The 19,030-nt window shown below is 47.1% G+C and overlaps 1 protein-coding gene across 1 annotated transcript in view; it reads left to right on the forward strand.

The window, feature by feature from the left end:
• LOC137540927 (all-trans-retinol 13,14-reductase-like) overlaps positions 1-19,030 on the forward strand; it is a 95,305-nt gene that overhangs the window by 36,531 nt on the left and 39,744 nt on the right. The window contains exons 5-8 of the mRNA XM_068262105.1: positions 950-1,144; positions 2,624-2,743; positions 14,413-14,551; positions 15,938-16,044. Coding sequence (XP_068118206.1) covers positions 950-1,144; positions 2,624-2,743; positions 14,413-14,551; positions 15,938-16,044 — 561 coding nt within the window. The remainder of the gene's footprint in view (positions 1-949; positions 1,145-2,623; positions 2,744-14,412; positions 14,552-15,937; positions 16,045-19,030) is intronic.

A 19,030-nucleotide genomic window follows, 5' to 3' on the forward strand; every position in this document is an offset into this window, starting at 1 on the left:
ACTGATGACCCTTCCTAAAGGCCTTAGCCTCGATGGTCTTTCACAGCTGGAGTATTCTATGAACTATTTGGACTAGTAGTTGCAGTAGAATATTGTACCATGTTGGCCATTAGTAAATGCAATATGTTTTGAATCAGGATTATACCATTTATTGGCGAACTTAAAAGAAAAAGAGTATGCTTTAGGCTAATAATCCTTCTTCAGACTTTAATCCTGTTGACTGACAATGTTCGTACACACAGGGAGAGCTGGGGACCCCTGGTGGGCGAATTTGTCAGCCCCAATAATGCTTGGGGGGGGGGGGGGGGTGTCTGTCAGGGGAGCTATAGGTTAATTTTGCCCGAAGGTCCCATTGTACATGCAGTTGTACATTAGATTCTCGCAGGCTCCGCCCTGGTCAGCTGCCTCTGCCAAAAACACTCTAGCATGTGTACCAGGCTTAAAAAGAAACCATGACCAAGAACTGAACTTCATCACAATCAGTAGCTGATACCCCATTTGCATGAGACATCTATTCCTTTTCACAAATGGATCATCAGGGGGCTCTGTATGGCTGATGTTGTGGTGAAACCCCTCCCACAGGAAACTCTGAGGATCATGGTCCTGGCAGTTTCCTGTCTGTGAACCTTGTTGCATTGTGGGAAATAGCCGTTTCCAGCTGTTTCCAACTGCCAAAAAAGCAAGCAGCAGCTACATCACCTGCCATGTCACCATGTGATAAATGTCAGAATGTAAATCAGGGATTTAAAAGATTTTACAATGAGCAAACACTGGCTAAATCATTTACACATAATTATTGTAAAAATGAAGCACTTTTATATTACATTATTTTCACTGGAGTTCCTCTCTTTAAGACAGTAAGCGTGACTTCACAGCTCTCTGAAATGTCTAAATGATTACTGCATTTGGCCAAAGAGTCCTGCTTTATATTGATCTCTGTTTGTTACAGGCGTCCCTCCAAATGATTCCAGTTTTATGATCAATGCCATCCTTCTGCAACACTACAAAAGAGGAGCCTGGTACCCGCGAGGAGGAAGCAGTGAAATTGCCTTCCATATGATTCCCATCATCGAGCGTGCTGGAGGGAGAGTACTCGTACGAGCCCCAGTGTCGCGGGTCCTGCTGACCAATGGCAGAGCCACAGGTGATCTCAGGGGGAAGCCAGATAGGGGTTTGGGGAAGGAAAATGGCAGAAACGTATTTTACTTATAGTCTGTCGACACTTGCAACTAAAACAAATGCATACAGAGTACTGCCCTATATCACTAGTGCAAATAGTAATACTTCAGCAACAGCACAATGAGCCCGATTCAATTCTTTTTTTCTCCTAAGTTTTCTCCTTTTGAGCCACCAGCCAACAAGAAATACTTTGTCTCCTACTCTTTGGTACTTTGTCAATTGCAGAATGCTGAAAAGATATTTTAAACCCAAGATGGATTTTTATCTCCTAGGAGAAAACTTAGGAGAATAAGTGAATTGGATCGGGCCCAACGTGTCACTATGGGTTGGTAACCAAAATCAAGGGTGGATGATGGTGAATAAGAGATGAGAGGAATCTGGTGAAGGTTATTATATCTATACTAGTAAAAAAAGCCCACCCATTAAAAAATGGGCGCTAGGCTACGGCTCCCGCCCAGCATTGCGAGCACATATGTGTCCCGCTCGCCCATCCTCCACCGCTATCTGCAGTATATGCGCACCGGGAGATGTTGCTTGCTTAGCAGTTGGAAAAAGCTGTTATTTCCCACAATGCAATAAGGTTCACAGACAGCAGGCTGTCAGGTCTGGAAGCACGGACACAGGGACAGAGGAGGACACAGGGACAGAGGAGGACGCAGGGACACAGGGGTTTTATTATAGAGGATGGGTTATTAGTAGGACAGGAGTGTATTATGGGGGAATGGTGTATTGAAGGAGGTAAGTGTAGGCACCAGGCAGGCAGGAGGGACATTTAGGTTTGGCAACAAGTAAAGATTCAACATTATATAGTCTAATACAAGTAAAAAAGCATTAAAGAGACACTGTAACATCAAAAATATCCCCTGGGGGCTACTCCCCTCAGGTGGGGGAAGCCTCAGGATCCTAATGAGGCTTCCCACGCCATCCTCTGTCCCACGGGGGTCTCGCTGCAGCCCTCCGAACAGTCCGGTGACAGACCCGACTGTCAATTCAATATTTACCTTTGCTGGCTCCAGCGGGGGCGCTGTGGCTACTTTCAGCTCCGAAGTAGACGGAAATACCCGATCTCAGTCGGGTCCGCTCTACTGCGCAGGTGCCGGAGACTTGCGCCTGCGCAGTAGAGCAGACCCGACGGCGATCGGGTATTTCCGCCTACTTTGGAGCCGACAGCCGTCAGAGCGCCTGCGTAGGAGCCGGGAAGGTAAATATTGACGTCACCGTTGTACGGAGGGCTGCAGCGAGACCCCTGAGGAACGGAGGACGGCGTGGGAAGCCTCATTAGGATCCGGAGGCTTCCCCCACCCGAGGTGAGTACCCCCCAGGGGACGTTTTGACGTTACAGATTCTCTTTAACAACTAAAAAAAATGCACTAGAAAATCTATACATGTAATAGTATAAGCAGAAGTTACTTTGTATTTCATGTATTTCATGTTTCCTCATTAGGAGTAGCTGTACAGAGAAAGGAGGGGGAAGTACTTATCCATGCGCCCATCATCATATCTGATGCCGGCCTCTTCAACACCTATGAGCGACTCCTGCCTCCAGAGGTCAAAGCTGCTCCAGGTAAGGAAGGGTAAAGGTGGCCGTACACTTATAGATTTGCAGCAGATTCGACCATTAGATGGATTTCTGTCATTTGCTTGTCAAGTCGGAATCTGACAGGAATCTGATGTGTGCCACACACTAGGAACAGATTTCCAACAGATTTCAGAATTAAATGTATTGGAAATCGATCTTAATGCTTTATTGGGCATTAGATCCAATGCAACTGCATGGACCATCGATCTGCTGGCAGCAGCAGATAGACCTAGATTTTCCATCCTGTCAGATCAATCAAATCGATCGAAATGGGCCACAAATCGATTTCCAATTGATTTGATCGAATCGATCGGTCGATCGACGGCTGAAATCGACCAGTGTATGGGTCCCTTAAGAGGAACCTGAAGTGAGAGAAACATGGAGTCAGAGTCGGGACAAGGTCCTCCAGCACCCAAGGCTGAGACAGCAAAGTGCGCCCCTCCATCCCTCCCACCCCAGCTGTCACACACTGATTGCTATTAGACTAATAGGTGCCCCAGGGCCCCAACCTCTCCAACACCTTAATCTCTAGTTATCTGGCTTGCAGTCACTGCCATGTATCCCCTTTTCTTATTTATTTCTGCTTCAAACACAATTGGGAATGACAGCTGAATGAATTGTGCGCCCCATCCTACACTGCGCCCTGAGGCTGGAGCCTCTCCAGCCTCTGCCTCGGCCTGGCCCTGCATGGAGTTATCTTTATTATCTTTTGAAGATCATCATACAGTAGTTTTGGCCTCAGTGAAGTCTGATTTTCACATGTGGAAATAGCAATGCCCACCAGTAGCATCTGAACACCAGATCTAATCAGTCCATGTCTCAGAGCAAAGATGAGGCTAAGGATCAGCATGACAGCTGGGTAAGCGGCACTTTTTGAAAGAAAATAAAGGGTTTATATAATTTCCCTTTCAATTTCACTGCAAGTTTCAGGTAATACCTTTAACCTCCCTGGCGGTATAATTATTTCCAGATTTTAGGGTCTACAAGTGATGCAATTTTTTCACATGCTTTCTAACCCTAAAAGCAGAAGCAAAAATCATACCGCTAGAGAGATCTGCAGCAGCCCCATCACTTACTCACCTCCCTGAGATCCAGCGCTGCAATTCTACCTCCATCCTCCGGGTGGTGCTGTACCCCTAGAGTGAGATCGCCGTCTGTCATCATGACGACAAACTATGATCTTACCTGAGGGATCCAGAGCCTCCATGGACCGGAAGAAGAGTGCCTGTCGAGCAGTGCTGCTCGGATACCACTTTTCACTATCTGGAACCAATTCGGATCCGGATACCCCTCTATCCAATCCGGGCCGGATGTCCGGATCAAAAAATTTCCAATCCGAATCCGGGTCGGATATCCAACCCCACTATCCGGGATATCTGCCGGATTCGGATATCTGGATCAAAAAACCGGAAGTGCCCTTTAAATTGCTTTAAAAATGTTTTTAATGGTCAATTAGATATGTAGCATCATTATTTTTGAAAGGGGAACACTAATTGATGATGTGGGGACTTAAAATCCCCCCCTCCCAAAAAAAAATGGCTGTCAAAGTGCAAAGGGCCAAGTGCCAAGTGCAAGGTGCCAAGTGCAAAGGGCCAAGTGCCAAGTGCCAAATGCAAGGGGCCAAGTGCAAAGGGCCAAGTGCCAAATGCAAGGGGCCAAGTGCCAAGTGCAAAGGGCCTAGTGCCAAATGCAAAGGGCCAAGTGCAAAGGGCCAAGTACAAAGGGCAAAGTGCCAAATGCAAAGGGCCAAGTGCCAAGTGCAAAGGGCCAAGTGCCAAGTGCAAAGGGCCAAGTGCAAAGGGCCAAGTGCAAAGGGCCAAGTGCAAAGGGCCAAGTGCAAAGGGCCAAGTGCAAAGGGCCAAGTGCAAAGGGTCAAGTGCAAAGGGCCAAGTGCCAAATTCAAAGGGCCAAGTGCAAAGGGCCAAGTGCCAAATTCAAAGGGCCAAGTGCAAAGGGCAAAGTGCCAAATGCAAAGGGCCAAGTGCCAAGTGCAAAGGGCCAAGTACAAAGGGCCAAGTGCAAAGGGCCAAGTGCCAAATGCAAAGGGCCAAGTGCCAACTGCCAAGAGCAAAGGGCAAAGTGCCAAATGCCAAGTGCAAAGGGCCAAGTGCCAAATGCAAAGGGCCAAATGCCAAGTGCAAAGGGCCAAATGCCAAATGCCAAGTGCAAAGGGCCAAGTGCCAAATGCAAAGTGCAAAGGGCCAAGTGCCAAATGCAAAGGGCAAAGTACCAAATGCCAAGAGCAAAGGGCAAAGTGCCAAATGCCAAGTGCAAAGGGCCAAGTGCCAAATGCAAAGGGCCAAGTGCCAAATGCCAAGTGCAAAGGGCCAAGTGCCAAATGCAAAGTGCAAAGGGCCAAGTGCCAAATGCAAGGGCCAAGTGCAAAGGGCCAAGTGCCAAATGCAAAGGGCAAAGTGCCAAATGCAAAGGGCCAAGTGCAAAGGGCCAAGTGCTAAATGCAAAGTTCAAAGGGCCAAGTGCCAAATGCAAAGTGCAAAGGGCCAAGTGCCAAGTGCAAAGGGCCAAATGCCAAATGCAAAAGGCCAAGTGCCAAATGCAAAAGGCCAAGTGCAAAGGGCCAAGTGAAAAATGCAAAAGGTCAAGTGCCAAGTGCAAAGGGCCAAGTGCCAAATGCAAAGGGCCAAGTGCCAAATGCAAAGTGCCAAGTGCAAAGGGCCAAGTGCCAAGTGCCAAGTGCAAAGGGACAAGTACAAAGGGCCAAGTGCAAAGGGCCAAGTGCCAAATGCAAAGGGCCAAGTGCCATGAGCAAAGACGTGCAAAGTGCCAACACGTGCAAACACGTGCAAATTGCAAACAGGTGCAAACAGGTGCAAACGCGTGCAAAGTGCCAAGTGCAAAGTGGCACTTTGCACGTGTTTGCACTTTGCAAGTGTTTGCACGTGTTTGCAATTTGCACGTGTTTGCACTTTGCGAATGTTTGCACGTCTTTGCACGTCTTTGCAGTTTGCACGTGTTTGCATATATTTGCACGTGTTTGCACTTGTTTGCCATTTGCACGTGGCACTTTGCACATAGCAGCTGCAGCAGCACTGCAGCACACACTCAAAATGTCATATTTATGACATCAATCAAGCAAATGAATGATCTAGGAATACTGTAGTGATAGTGAAGGGGTTAATCACTGAACAGCTTAGGTTTATAATGGTGTACATCCCTTTGTAGGGCACCAGCACTGGAGCAGGAGCATGTCTCTCAGTGAGCATTCAGCAAGCCACGATGATCTGTCTCATCATGGCAGCCCTCATTATATAGGGGGGCTGGCCAGTGTTTCTTTCTATGATTGGGTGCCAGGGCTTAGGCTGGGAGGCCTCTGATTGGCTCAATGAGGTCAGGTGGGGCTGGCCAGGGTTCCCCTCTGTGATTGGTTGCTGGTGCTTCTGCTGGGAGCCCTCTGATTGGCTCCCATGATGTCCTGAACCTCATACAGTATTTCAATGGTCCAGATATCCGTGGATATCTGCGTTTTACGCGGATATCCGCATAGCCCAGCCAACTATCCGCAGATAGCTATCCAGATACTGGAACAGCTTTCCTTAATCCGGTCGAATAGGCCTAAAAAGTTCGGATATCCGGGTCTACCCGGATATCCGGAATCCTGATGAGCAGCACTACTGTCAAGGAGGCGAGTTGAAACGCAGCCACGCTGCCGCTTTCTTCCTATAGTTCCTGGCGGCTACCCCAAGTCAGGCTTGGGATTACCGCTCCTGGCAGCTTTTTTTTTGCACCCCGAGCCTGACTTGGGTTTATCGCCAGAAAGGTTCATGACTAACTGTACGTGGTTTATTGCAAGCTTTCGAAAGATTGCAATATAGTTTTTAAAAAAGTTTGCAATAAACCATGTACAGTTAGCAGGGGCGTCACTAGCCCTATTTTAGGGGGGGGGGGGGGGGAGCCGTCTACCAACCAATCTATTTACAGGAGTGCCCCGCTAGGACCTGGAGGGGTCGCAGCATACAGTCCCCCCTCCCTCACCTCGGGCTCTCCCCTCTGCGCTCCCCTCCAGCACTGAATAGTCCATATTCAGGTGTTGGGCAGCAGCAGATACATACCTTCCTTGCGCTCCAGCGTGGATGTTTCTCCCTCTAGTGTCTGACGCTACTTCCTGTATAAACAGGAAGTCACGTCAAAAGCTAGAGAGAGGAATATCTGTGAAGCACAAGGAAGGTATGTATCTGCCGCTGCCCAACATCTGAATATGGACTATTCAGTGCTGGAGGGGAGTGCAGAGGGGAGAGCCCGAGGTGAGGGAGGGGGACAGTCTACCCTCCCCGCCGATGTGCTACCAAGCTCTCCCCTCATACTGCGACCCCTCCAGCCCCCAAAAACAGCACTAAGCGGCCGTGGGGGGCATGTTGGCTGTCAAGGTAAGGGGGGCGCCTGTCACTACCTAACTGGGGGTCCCTGTCACTCACTACCTAACCTGGGGAGCGCCTGTCACTCACTATCTAACCTGGGGGTCCCTGTCACTCACTACCTAAACTGGGGGGGGCTCCTGTCTCTACCTAAACTGGGGGCTCCTGTCACTACATACACTGGGGGGTCCTTGTCACTACCTGAACTGGGGGGCACCTGTTACTACTTACACTGGGGGGCTCCTGTATCTAAATGAGCTGGGGGGCTCCTGTCACTACCTAAACTGGGGGACTCCTGGCGCTACCTTAACTATCCAGGCCAGCCAGCTCAGCATCACCACCAGCCAACCAGCCCAGAATCACTGTGAAAAAGGCCACAGCATCACCACCAGTCATGCCAGCATTTACCAGCCAAGCACAGCCCAGCATTACCGCCAGCCAGGTCACAGCATCACCGCTAGCCAACCCAGCCACAGCATCACAGCCAGCCAGGCCACAGCATAACTGCCAGGCCTTTCAGCCCACACACCATCCCCAATCCAGCCAAAAACAGTATTGCCAGGCACAGCAGCTAGTAGAGGAGAATGCAGAAGCCAGGTGAGAGGTGTCTACCATATTAAGGGGGCATTCTGCCTATTTATGTGAAATGCTGTCTATTTATGTGCCTCATGATTGCTGAATTTGTCTTGTTGGGTGCCTCATGATTTGTTGGGGGCCTCATGATTGCTGAATTTGTCTTATTAGGGGCCTCATGATTGCTGAATTTGTCTTGTTGGGGGTCACATGATTGCTAACTGTGAGACTATGGGAAAAGCTGAATCATCATCATATGGGACAAGAGCATTAAACCTACTTTTATTTAGCTTTTTAAAACAGAAAATAAAACTGGGAGGTTCTAAAAAAAATGAATACATTTTTTCAGGAGCAGGATGGATGAAATTGTTTAGCTTCACAGTTTATTTTCAACTTGGATTTTCCATAATGTTCATGTATGAGTTAAAACGTTTGTACAGTATTTAGTTTTAATTGCTGTTGCCACTTTGCGATAGATAAGTGACTTTTGGGTTGCAGTTTGGGCACTCGACCGCCAACAGGTTCGCCACCACTGTCATAATCTAATGTCCCACCATTGCTAGGTTCATGTAAATTTGTCTCCACCAGTGACCACACCCACATTCTGGTCCATGGCCACACTCATTTTTCGGCAATGTAACCCTCATATTTTTCGGCACGCTAGCTGCAGTGTGCTGATCTCTGCTGCCTACAGTATGTACAGTATAAGCTGTTCTCTAGTGCCTGCACTGTGTGCTGATCTACCTCCAGTATGTACAGTATAAGGTGTTACTCTGTGCCTTTACTGATTTTAAACCAGCTGTATTGTATGCTGATCCCTGCTACTCATACTCGTTCAGTATGTACAGTATTAGCTGTAAAGCCTGGTACACACATACAATTTTGATTAGCCAATTTTAGCTCTCCTCATCAAAAGCATTGTCTGTTGGCCCACTTACTGCATGGGGGTGGTAAAATTGTTCAGTGATTGACCAATCAAAATTGTACGTGCGTATACATCTTTGATCTATGCCTATACTGATTGTAAATTATCTAAATAAAGGACAGGGGGCTCCATCCAATATTTTGATGGGCAGGCCCGTTATCTGTAGCTTACACCGCTGCTAAGTTAATGTATATTTGGCCCCACCCATGGCCACACCCACTCACTGTACAGCCACACCCATTTTTTGCCACGGAGCGATGCGCACACCACATACGCCTCCCACCTAGTGCCCACAGGTGCCCCCGATCTCCAAGGACCCTAGGAGCGCCCCTGACAGTCATTAAAGGTATTACCTGAATCAAGGTTTGTGGGTTTGATTTCTGCATTTCTGCTCCACCACTAACATCAGATCATACTTCACTCGAAGTTTCCTTACAATTCTCATAGACCACTTAAAGAGACTCTGAAGTCTTAGAAAATTCAGGTTTTTATTTTAAAAATCTCTTTAACATCAATGCCCTAACTGAAACACTGCATCCCCGCGGCTGCACACTAACAAAATCACCCTAAACTCCCCAGCAAAAATCCACGACTTTCTTGCCCATGGAGTTTGCTGCCCAGGGAGGCAGAGCTTTGGGCTGCAGCTCTGCCTCCATGCGCATCAATCCGCGAGCATCTCCGCCTCTCCCCCACCCCCCTCAGTGAAAGAAGACAGAGGGGCGGGAATACGCGGCGATCCACGCTGATGGAGGCGTGTAGAGTCAGAGCTACAGTGGGATGCGAAAGTTTGGGCAACATTGTTAATAGTCATGATTTTCCTGTATAAACCGTTGGTTGTTACGATAAAAATGTCAGTTGAATATATCATATAGGAGACACACACAGTGATATTTGAAAAGTGAAATGAAGTTTATTGGACTTACAGAAAGTGTGCAATAATTGTTTAAACAAAACTAGGCAAGTGCATAAATTTGGGCACCACAAAAAAGAAATGAAATCAATATTTAGTGGATCCTCCTTTTGCAGAAATTACAGCCTCTAAACTAGGGATGGGACGAATCCACAATTTCTTAGAATCCGAATCCGGATCCGAATCTAAAAAGGTTCTCGAATATCTCGAACCTTTCGAATCCCGAATCTAACGAATCCTGCACATAAGAATTGTGCGATCCATGGAATAGTTGCCCGCACTATAGGTAGCTAGGTAAAGGTGTCTTCAGTATAGCAAGCAAGGTATAGGGGCCTTCACTATAGGTAGCAAGGTATAGGGGCCTTCAGTATAGGTTGCAGGATATAGTGGCCTTCAGTATAGGCAGCAGAGTATAGGGGGCTTCAGTATAGGTAGCAGGGTATAGGGGCCTTCAGTATAGGCAGCAGGGTATAGGGGCCTTCAGTATAGGCAGCAGGGTATGGGGGGCTTCAGTATAGGTAGCAGAGTATAGGGGGCTTCAGTATAGGCAGCAGGGTATAGGGGTCTTCAGTATAGGCAGCCGGGTATAGGGGTCTTCAGTATAGGCAGCAGGGTATAGGGGCCTTCAGTATAGGCAGCAGGGTATAGGGGCCTTCAGTATAGGCAGCAGAGTATAGGGTGCTTCAGTATAGGCAGCCGGGTATAGGGGTCTTTAGTATAGGCAGCAGGGTATAGGGGCCTTCAGTATAGGCAGCAGGGTATAGGGGCCTTCAGTATAGGCAGCAGAGTATAGGGTGCTTCAGTATAGGCAGCAGGGTATAGGGGTCTTCAGTATAGGCAGCAGGGTATAGGGGCCTTCAGTATAGGTAGCAGAGTATAGGGGGCTTCAGTATAGGTAGCAGAGTATAGGGGCCTTCAGTATAGGCAGCAGGGTATAGGGGCCTTCAGTATAGGTAGCAGAGTATAGGGGGCTTCAGTATTGGTAGCAGGGTAGAGGGGCCTTCAGTATAGGTAGCAGGGTATAGGGGCCTTCAGTATAGGTAGCAAGCTATGGGGGGGCTTCAGTATAGGTAACAGGCTATGGGGGGCTTCAGTGTGGGGGGCTTCAGTATAGTTAACAGGCTATGGGGGCTTTAGTATAGGTAACAGGCTATGGGGGCTTCAGTATAGGTAGCAGGCTATTGGGGGCTTCAGCATAGTTAGCAGGCTATGGGGGGGCTTTAGTATAGGTAGCAGGCTATGGGGGGCTTCAGTATGGGGGGCTTCAGTATAGATAGCAGGCTATGGGGGCTTTAGTATAGGTAGCAGGCTATGGTGGGCTTCAGTATAGATAGCAGGCTATGGGGGGCTTCGTATGGGGGCTTCAGTATAGATAGCAGGCTATGGGGGCTTCTTATGGGTGGCACATATCCTTCTCCCACCCCCCGCAGCCTCCTCCGCTCGTCCCCCTGCATACATAAGGAGAAGCAGCCTCTCACCTCCAGCATCAGCGTGGAGCCCGGAGCGGCAGACTTCTCCCTTCACTTCCTAGTTCCCCCTAGTGGCCACTGGACCGGCTCTTACTGATGACGCATAGTAAGAGCCGGTCACTAGGGGGAATAAGGAAGTGTGCAGGAGGTCTGCCGCTCGGGGCTCCACGCTGGAGGTGAGAGGCTGCTGCTTCTTATTTATACGGCGGGCGAGCGGAGGAGGCTGCGGGGAGCGGGAGGAGGACAATTGCGAGCGGGGGAAGCGGCGGATGCGCGGTGATGCAGCGTCGGGATTCGGCGGATTCGGCGAACGGAAAATGGCGTCGGGATTCGAGTCCACGAATCTCGAATATTTCCTAATATTCGAGGGATTCGTGGATTCGCCGGATTCGTCGTCCCATCCCTACTCTAAACACTTTCTGTAGGTTCCAAAGAGAGTCTGGATTCTGGTTGAAGGTATTTTGGACCATCCCTCTTTACAAAACATCTTTAGTTCATTCAGGTTTGATGGCTTCCTAGCATGGACAGCTCTATTTAACTCACACCACAGATTTTCAATTATATTCAGGCCTGGGGACTGAGATGGCCATTCCAGAACGTTGTACTTGTTCCTCTGCATGACTGCCTTAGTGAATTTTGAGCAGTGTTTAGGGTCGTTGTCTTGTTGAAAGATCCAGCCCCGGCGCAGCTTCAGCTTTGCCACTGATTCCTGGACATTGGTCTCCAGAATCTGCTTATACTGAGTGGAATCCATGCGTCCCTCAACTCTGACAAGATTCCCTGTCCCTGCACTGGCCACACAGCCCCACAGCATGAAGGGACCACCACCATATTTTACTGTAGGTAGCAGGTGTTATTCTTGAAATGCTGTGTTGTTTTTCCTCCATGCATAACGCCCCTTGTTATTCCCAAATAACTCAATTTTAGTTTCAGCAGTCCACAGCATCTTATTCCAAAAGGAAGCTGGCTTGTCCAAATCGGATTTAGCATACCACAAGCGGCTCTGTTTGTGTTGTGGGCAGAAAAAAGGCTTCCTCTGCATACAGCATCTTCTTGTGAAAAGTACGCCAAATGGTTGAGTGATGCACAGTAACTCCATCTGCAGCAAGATGATGTTGTAGGTCTTTGATGGGTCTGTGGGTTGACTGACTGTTCTCACCATTCGTCGCTTCTATTTAACCAAGATTTTTCTTGGTCTGCCACTTCGAGCTTTAACTTGAACTGAGCCTGTGGTCTTCCATTTCCTTAAAATGTTCCTAACTGTGGAAACAGACAGCTGAAATCTCTGAAACAGCTTTCTGTATCCTTCCCCTAAACCATGATGGTGAACAATCTTTGTCTTCAGGTCATTTGAGAGTTGTTTTGAGACCCCCATGTTGCTGAGAAATTTAAAAGAGTAGGGAAACTTACAATTGACCCCCTTAAATACTCGTTCTTATAATTGGATTCACCTGTGTATGTAGGTCAAGGGTCACTGAGTTTACCAAGCCAATTTGAGTTCCAATAATTAGTTCTAAAGGTCTTGGAATCAATAAAATGACAACAGTGCCCACATTTATGCACCTGCCTAATTTTATTTAAACAATTATTGTGCATTTTCTGTAAATGCAATACACTGCATTCACTTCTCAAATATAACTGTGTGTCTCCTAAATGACAACATTGCCCAAACTTTTGCATCCCACTGTACAGCCCAAAGCTCTGCCTCTACACGGAAACGCTCCCCGCAATGTGCCCCAGGGAGTTTGGGGAGATTTAGTTAGTGTGCAGCCGCGGGGATGCAGCGTTTTAGTTAGGGCTTTGATATTAAAGAGATCTTTACAATAAAAACCTGAATATTGAGAGACTCCAGTCTCTCTTTAACTACTTGACGACCACCCCACACCAATGGGCGTGGCCGCGGCAGCAGCCCCAGGACCGTCTAACGCCAACTGGCGTCAAGTCCTGGGGCTCTAATTTACATGCGATCACACGCACGCTGCGCGCGCATCTCATGCTCGGGGGCGGAGCTCCGCCCCCTCTTCAGTCTCTGAGTGGCTATTGCCGCTCGGGAGACTGTTAGACGGTGAGATCGCTGTCTATTTACACAGCGCAGCTCTGCGATTAGCAGCAGCGCTGCACTGGGGACAGCCATGTGACACGACTGTCCCCCTGGGGGACAAGAGAGCGATCGGCAGTGATAAGCTGAAGCCTATCACAGCCGATCGCTGTGATAGGCTGGCTGGGGGAGGGAGGGAAGCTGGCTGGAAGAGGCAGAGGAAACGGTTTAAAAAAAAAAAAAAAGCAAACAAATATTTATAAAAAAATAAACAAACAACTGGGGGGCGATCAGACCCCACCAACAGAGAGCTCTGTTGGTGGGGGGAAAAGGAGGGAGGGAAGGGGGGGGGAGGGGGAAATCACTCGTGTTCTGTGTTATGCAGCCCTGCAGCTGCGCCTTAAAGCTGCAGTGGCCATTTAGCCAAAATGTGCCTGGTCTTTAGGGGGGGGGGGATTACCACTGTGGTCCTCAAGTGGTTAAGAAATGTCATATAGTCTTCTCACGTTGCCAGCAGTAAAGATGCCGGTAACACCAATAACAAATTTAAGAATGTAAAGCAGAGTGAGGTAAGATTATACAATAGGCAAACATTGACAAAATAATTTATAAACGAATAATTATTTCTGCAAAGAATAAGCAATTTTATTAAGTTCTATTCAGTAAGCTACCATATTATATTCCCAATCACATATTAGGTGGTTCTACACATTTTAAAGTATAACTGTACATATGGCAGAGAGTAAGGGGTAAGTCGCATACTATTACCTGCAATCTACACCATCTTGCAGACTGTTGTGTTTTTGTCATTATGGACAACATAGCCATGCACCTTCTGAAGTCCATCGAACGTGTATACTGTAGATACAAAAAGGTATTTTATCCATTACTTTGCAAGTCAAATGAGCCTGCTAGAGCACTGTAGCAATACAGGGCCGGTTCTAATGGGGCACTGGGCAAAATTAACATGGAGCCTCCCTGACACCCTACCACCGTAAGCTGCATTAGTAACAATTCCTATACCCTTCAATGGGCTCCAGTTCCGGATGCCAAGCCCACCTAAGGGCTTACTCCAACTTTATTGTGGTTCCCAGGGCCCTTGCAGCGTTTTTGGCCGTAGAGCGTCTCACCTATCAGGCTGGTGCGTTCCTCTGTCAGTCCTTGAGCTCCCATGTTCATCCTCATGGGGGAGCCTCTACTCATTGACCCAGCACGTGTAACTTGCCACCGGGTCAATTTTGTACTAGAATTCACACTAGACATCTTTGCTTTCAGAATTTAACAATAAAAATGTTGGGTTTAGGAGATCCTGTTCTGTATTTTCTTGTACATAGTAACCCAGCACTGCTCTATTTTCCTCCTGCAGAGGTGGCCTCAATCATGTCTAAATTACAGTGTGCAATGGGATGCTTTTTAGTGTTTGTTGGCCTTCGTGGGACAAGTGAAGAACTTGGGCTGAAATCCACTAATCTCTGGCTCTACCAGGAGAGTGACCTCAACAACTTGTAAGTAGTTTTTCTTGAATTCAACAATTCATCTAAATTAGGAATAGCAATAGAAGGACACAGAAGCATGTCATTGTGCACAGAACATGCCTCTGTGTCCTATTGAGATTTGAAAAACACACCTCGGGTTCTCTTTAAATAGAACGTTCAGGTTCAGTTTGGCGCTGAATTACACATTTTTGCGGATGCACATATGTAGGGCCGTATTTACCATAAGGCACTGTAGGCATGCATAAGGCACTGTAGGCTCATGCCTACAGGTGCCTGATGATGGAAAAGCAGCTCACTCCCCTCCCCAAGCCCCTCCCTCCTTCCCTATCGATCTCCTTTCAGTCAGGGGTACCTCTAGCTACTTAAGACTGAGGTTCTTCTAGCTACCTTATACTTAGGGTTACCTCTATTTATTTAATATTGAGGGTACTTCTGGCTACCTAATACTAAACATTAAAGGGCACCTGTAGTCATCCATGACTGGCAACAGAAGTAAGGGAGAAGTGACAGCTGGTACAGCCTGCACACTTGTGGTGCAGTTTGTTGGGGGCTTGTAGGTTCATGGAGGGCGGAGCGCTGAATCCAGCGGGTGTGTGCGGGGGGGGGGGGGGGGTGTTAAACTTACCCAGCAGCCTTCTTCTTTAACCCATCCCATGCTGCATTCCAAGCTGTGTCACGTGGCTACAAACTCTTCCTCCTTCTGGGTTGAAAGATGAAGCGCAATTGGCACAAGAGGTGGCTTGTAATGGAGCGTGGGATGGGTTAAAGGACACCAGAAGCGAAAATAAACGAATTAAATAAAAGATTGCATCTATCTTCCTTCTCCTAAAAATTACTTTCTAAGGTATTCCACAGTTTTATTTTATATTTAAATCTACTTTTTAAGATTTAACTGTTTTATTGTTTTTGCTCAATGACACATTCATTGAAGTATGCCAGAGCTAAAATCTATGAACTATTGACCCTTTTTATCTCTTTCCTGCTCTCAGAAGCCATTTTCTGCTAGGAAAGTATTTTATAGTCGGAATTTCTTATCAGTGAGGGTCGCACTGTAGTCACTTCCTGTCTGGATTCAGGACTGAGTAAGCCACTTACATACCTAATATTCAACTCATTCCAGGCAGAGAAAGAAAAAAGGGAACAGCATAGTTGTGTGCTAGGCACTGTACATACCCATGTCTATCTCATCACGTCACATGTCACTTCGGGTATCCTTTAAAGACACAGGTCCATATGTACTTTCCTCAAAAAGCCCATAACCTACCGTTCTTCACAAATAAGCCAAAAGACTTTTCAAACCAATGGAAAAGCTTACAGACAGTCTCAGTGAAGCAGTTCTGAATGTGTTAGTTTCAGCCTATGGAGGTTCAAGGCATTTTTTTAATCTCTTCTTAGGATGCAGAAGTTCTCGTCAGAGCTGGAGGAGATCTGTGAGAATCTGCCCATCATGTTCATTACATTTCCTTCTGCCAAGGATCCAACTTACCAACAGCGACACCCAGGTGAGGGATAGTGATAAGATCCGAATTTGGGTCAAGCACAAGTTTTACCTAAATTAACTGAACTCCGATTTGATTAGCATTCTTAATAATGAAAAAAAAATCGATTTTGGTTGAATCTTGTGCTGACCCATAATGCAATACTGTTACCATGGCCAATTGGCTCAAATATCTGACAATTTCCATTTTGAGGTCTGAAGTTTCATGCAGATATAAGAGCTGTTTCACACTTAGGGCCAGTTCATACTGGCACTTTCTGGGTAACGGATCCATGAAAACAGATCAGATTTCCGTTCGAATGGATCCATTTCTGTTCCATTTCCCTATATACTACCCAGGCTTCCATCACCAAAGTAGATTTTTGCTGGCTAGAACGGTACATTTTCTAGCCAATGTGATTAAAGGATCCGTTTCTCATTGCCCCCAATTTAGTGCTTCAACATCCATTTCCATTCCGCTGGGCTCAGCGGTCCAGAAAAATTGCTGCAGCACCAAACTTGCGGTCCATTCAGCGGAACGTGCTTAATGGATCCGTTTGAACAGACCAATGTGAATGGATCCATGGGTTAACAACATTGGAACCCTTCGCATCCGTTGAGATCTGTTCCTTTACGATCTGCGAAGGACTGTTTTTTTTTTAACTGCCATTGTGAACCGGGCCTTAAAATCGCGGAGATTTCACTGCAATCGTGATTCTTGTTCAGGGAACGAGAATCACTCCTGAAATTTTGGATGCAGTCTTTTTGGAATCGTCAACACAGCACAATCACGGCAAAATCAGCAAAACCTAACATTGTGCTGAAATGGTTGCTGTTCATTCAGTTCTCACACAGAGAAATAACGACTTTGTGCTTTCGTATCCACACAGAGGTTATGTGGGGTAACATGTCCGTCAGGCCCGGGATTCTCACGAGCTGCACAGTGCAGTTACAAAGTGCAGTTACCACAGTGGTTCTCACGGATCCGTTGCAGAGTGGCAAATGTGAACGGCTCCTATTTATAAAATGCAAGCCGTTTACTATCAGTTTGGCGATGAGCGGAGAATGGACAAAAAATGTCTGTTCTCAGCTCAAGTGGGACACAGCCGAGAATAAACACTGTTTTTGTTCAAAAACAGTGTTTGTTCTTACATAGAGCCGCGCTATCTCCCGTCAGGATTTCCGCCGGTTTCCACCACCAGATCGTTAAATTTATGAATGGGAACAAAGTCCCATTCATTAACCTCCCCACCGCCACTGTGATCGCAGGCTTCCGATGGAAGCCTTACGTCACTTCCTTAGTTACAATGTAGTAATACACTATAACGGCTGAAAACTGAAAAATGATGTATTTTTTCCATTTTTTCTTATTATTCCCATTATAATGCATTTAGAATAAAATAATTCTTAGCATAATGTACCACCCAAAGAAAGCCTAATTGGTGATGGAAAAAACAAGGTATAGGTAATTTTGTTGTGATAAGTAGTAATAAAGTTATTGGGGAATGAAAGGGAGGAGTGCTGAAATGTGAAAATTCCTCTCGTCCATAAGGTGAAAAATACCAGCGGGCTGAAATGGTTAAACCGACGCATCTTATTTGCCCATTTGTCCTGGTTATTACACCATTTAAATTGTGTCCCTAGTGCAATGTATGGTGACTTCACTAGTGATCGTAATCTGCTAATTACCATTATGGGAAATTTTGTGCGAATTTTTGCAAATATATCTATATGTAATAACAATTTGGAGATTAGAAGTCACTCAAGCAAGAAAGAAACGTGCACCATCCATCTCAGTTGCGATAGTGATTTATTGTATCTTTGAATTCCTACATGCATCATGGGTAGGCATCATCCATAGTTACACTGTATGTGCTGGAGGCTATGGCAGTATGGTAAGGGAAGGTGGGGGTGGCAGGCACAGATGTGGCCTCCCTTTGCCTCCAGTGTCCCCCTCTGTGCCTGTTTGTTCCCCTGTGTCTCTCTATGTCCCCTCTCTGTGACTCTTTTTGTCTCCCACTCTGTGCCTCCGTTTGTACTTCCTCTATACCCCACTTTACCCCCTCTGTGCCCCGTTGCCCCCTCTGTGCCTCTGCTTTGCCCCCTCTGTGCCTCTTTGCTTCCTCTGTGCCTCTTTGCTCCCTCTGTGCCTCTTTGCCTCCTATGTGCCTCTTTGCTCCCTCTGTGCCTCTTTGCCAGGGATGCTCAGAAACCCCTTTTCAAAATCCGGGCAGACCCGGATCCAGATACCCAGATATCCGGATCCGGATCGGATATCCGACCTCACTATCCGGGCAAATTCAGATATCCGGATAGAAAACCCGGACGTGCCCTTTAAATTGCTTTAAAAATGTTTTTTAGGGTCAATGAGGCATGTATTTTGTAATTGTATTATTATTGTAATTGCATTATTATTTTGTAAAGGTGAACACTAATTGATGATGTGGGGACTTAAAATCCCCCCCCCCCCCAAAAAAAATGGCTGTCAATTAACATCAGGCCTTGGTTACAGACAGCGTTCGTGCAGCCCACAATGTTTCCAAAGTGCCACGTGCAAAGTGCAAAGTGCCACGTGCAAAGTGCCACCACATGCAAAGTGCCACGTGCAAAATGCTACGTGCAAACACGTGCAAAGTGCCACGTGCAAACAAGTGCAAAGTGCTACGTGCAAAGTGCAAACACGTGCAAAGTGCCACGTGCAAACACGTGCAAAGTGCTACGTGCAAAGTGCCATGTGCAAAGTGCCACGTGCAAGCACGTGCAAAGTGCCACGTGCAAGCACGTGCAAAGTGCCACGTGCAAGCACGTGCAAAGTGCCACGTGCAAGCACGTGCAAAGTGCCACATGCAAGCACGTGCAAAGTGCCACGTGCAAGCACATGCAAAGTGCCACTTTGCACGTGGCACTTTGCATGTGTTTGCACTTTGCACTTGTTTGCATTTTGCACGTGGCACTTTGCACGTGTTTGCATGTGGCAGGCAGCAGCTGGCCTGGTGTGTGCACAGCACACA

The sequence above is a fragment of the Hyperolius riggenbachi genome, chromosome 12 (assembly GCF_040937935.1).
Source record: "Hyperolius riggenbachi isolate aHypRig1 chromosome 12, aHypRig1.pri, whole genome shotgun sequence".
NCBI lineage: Eukaryota > Metazoa > Chordata > Amphibia > Anura > Hyperoliidae > Hyperolius > Hyperolius riggenbachi.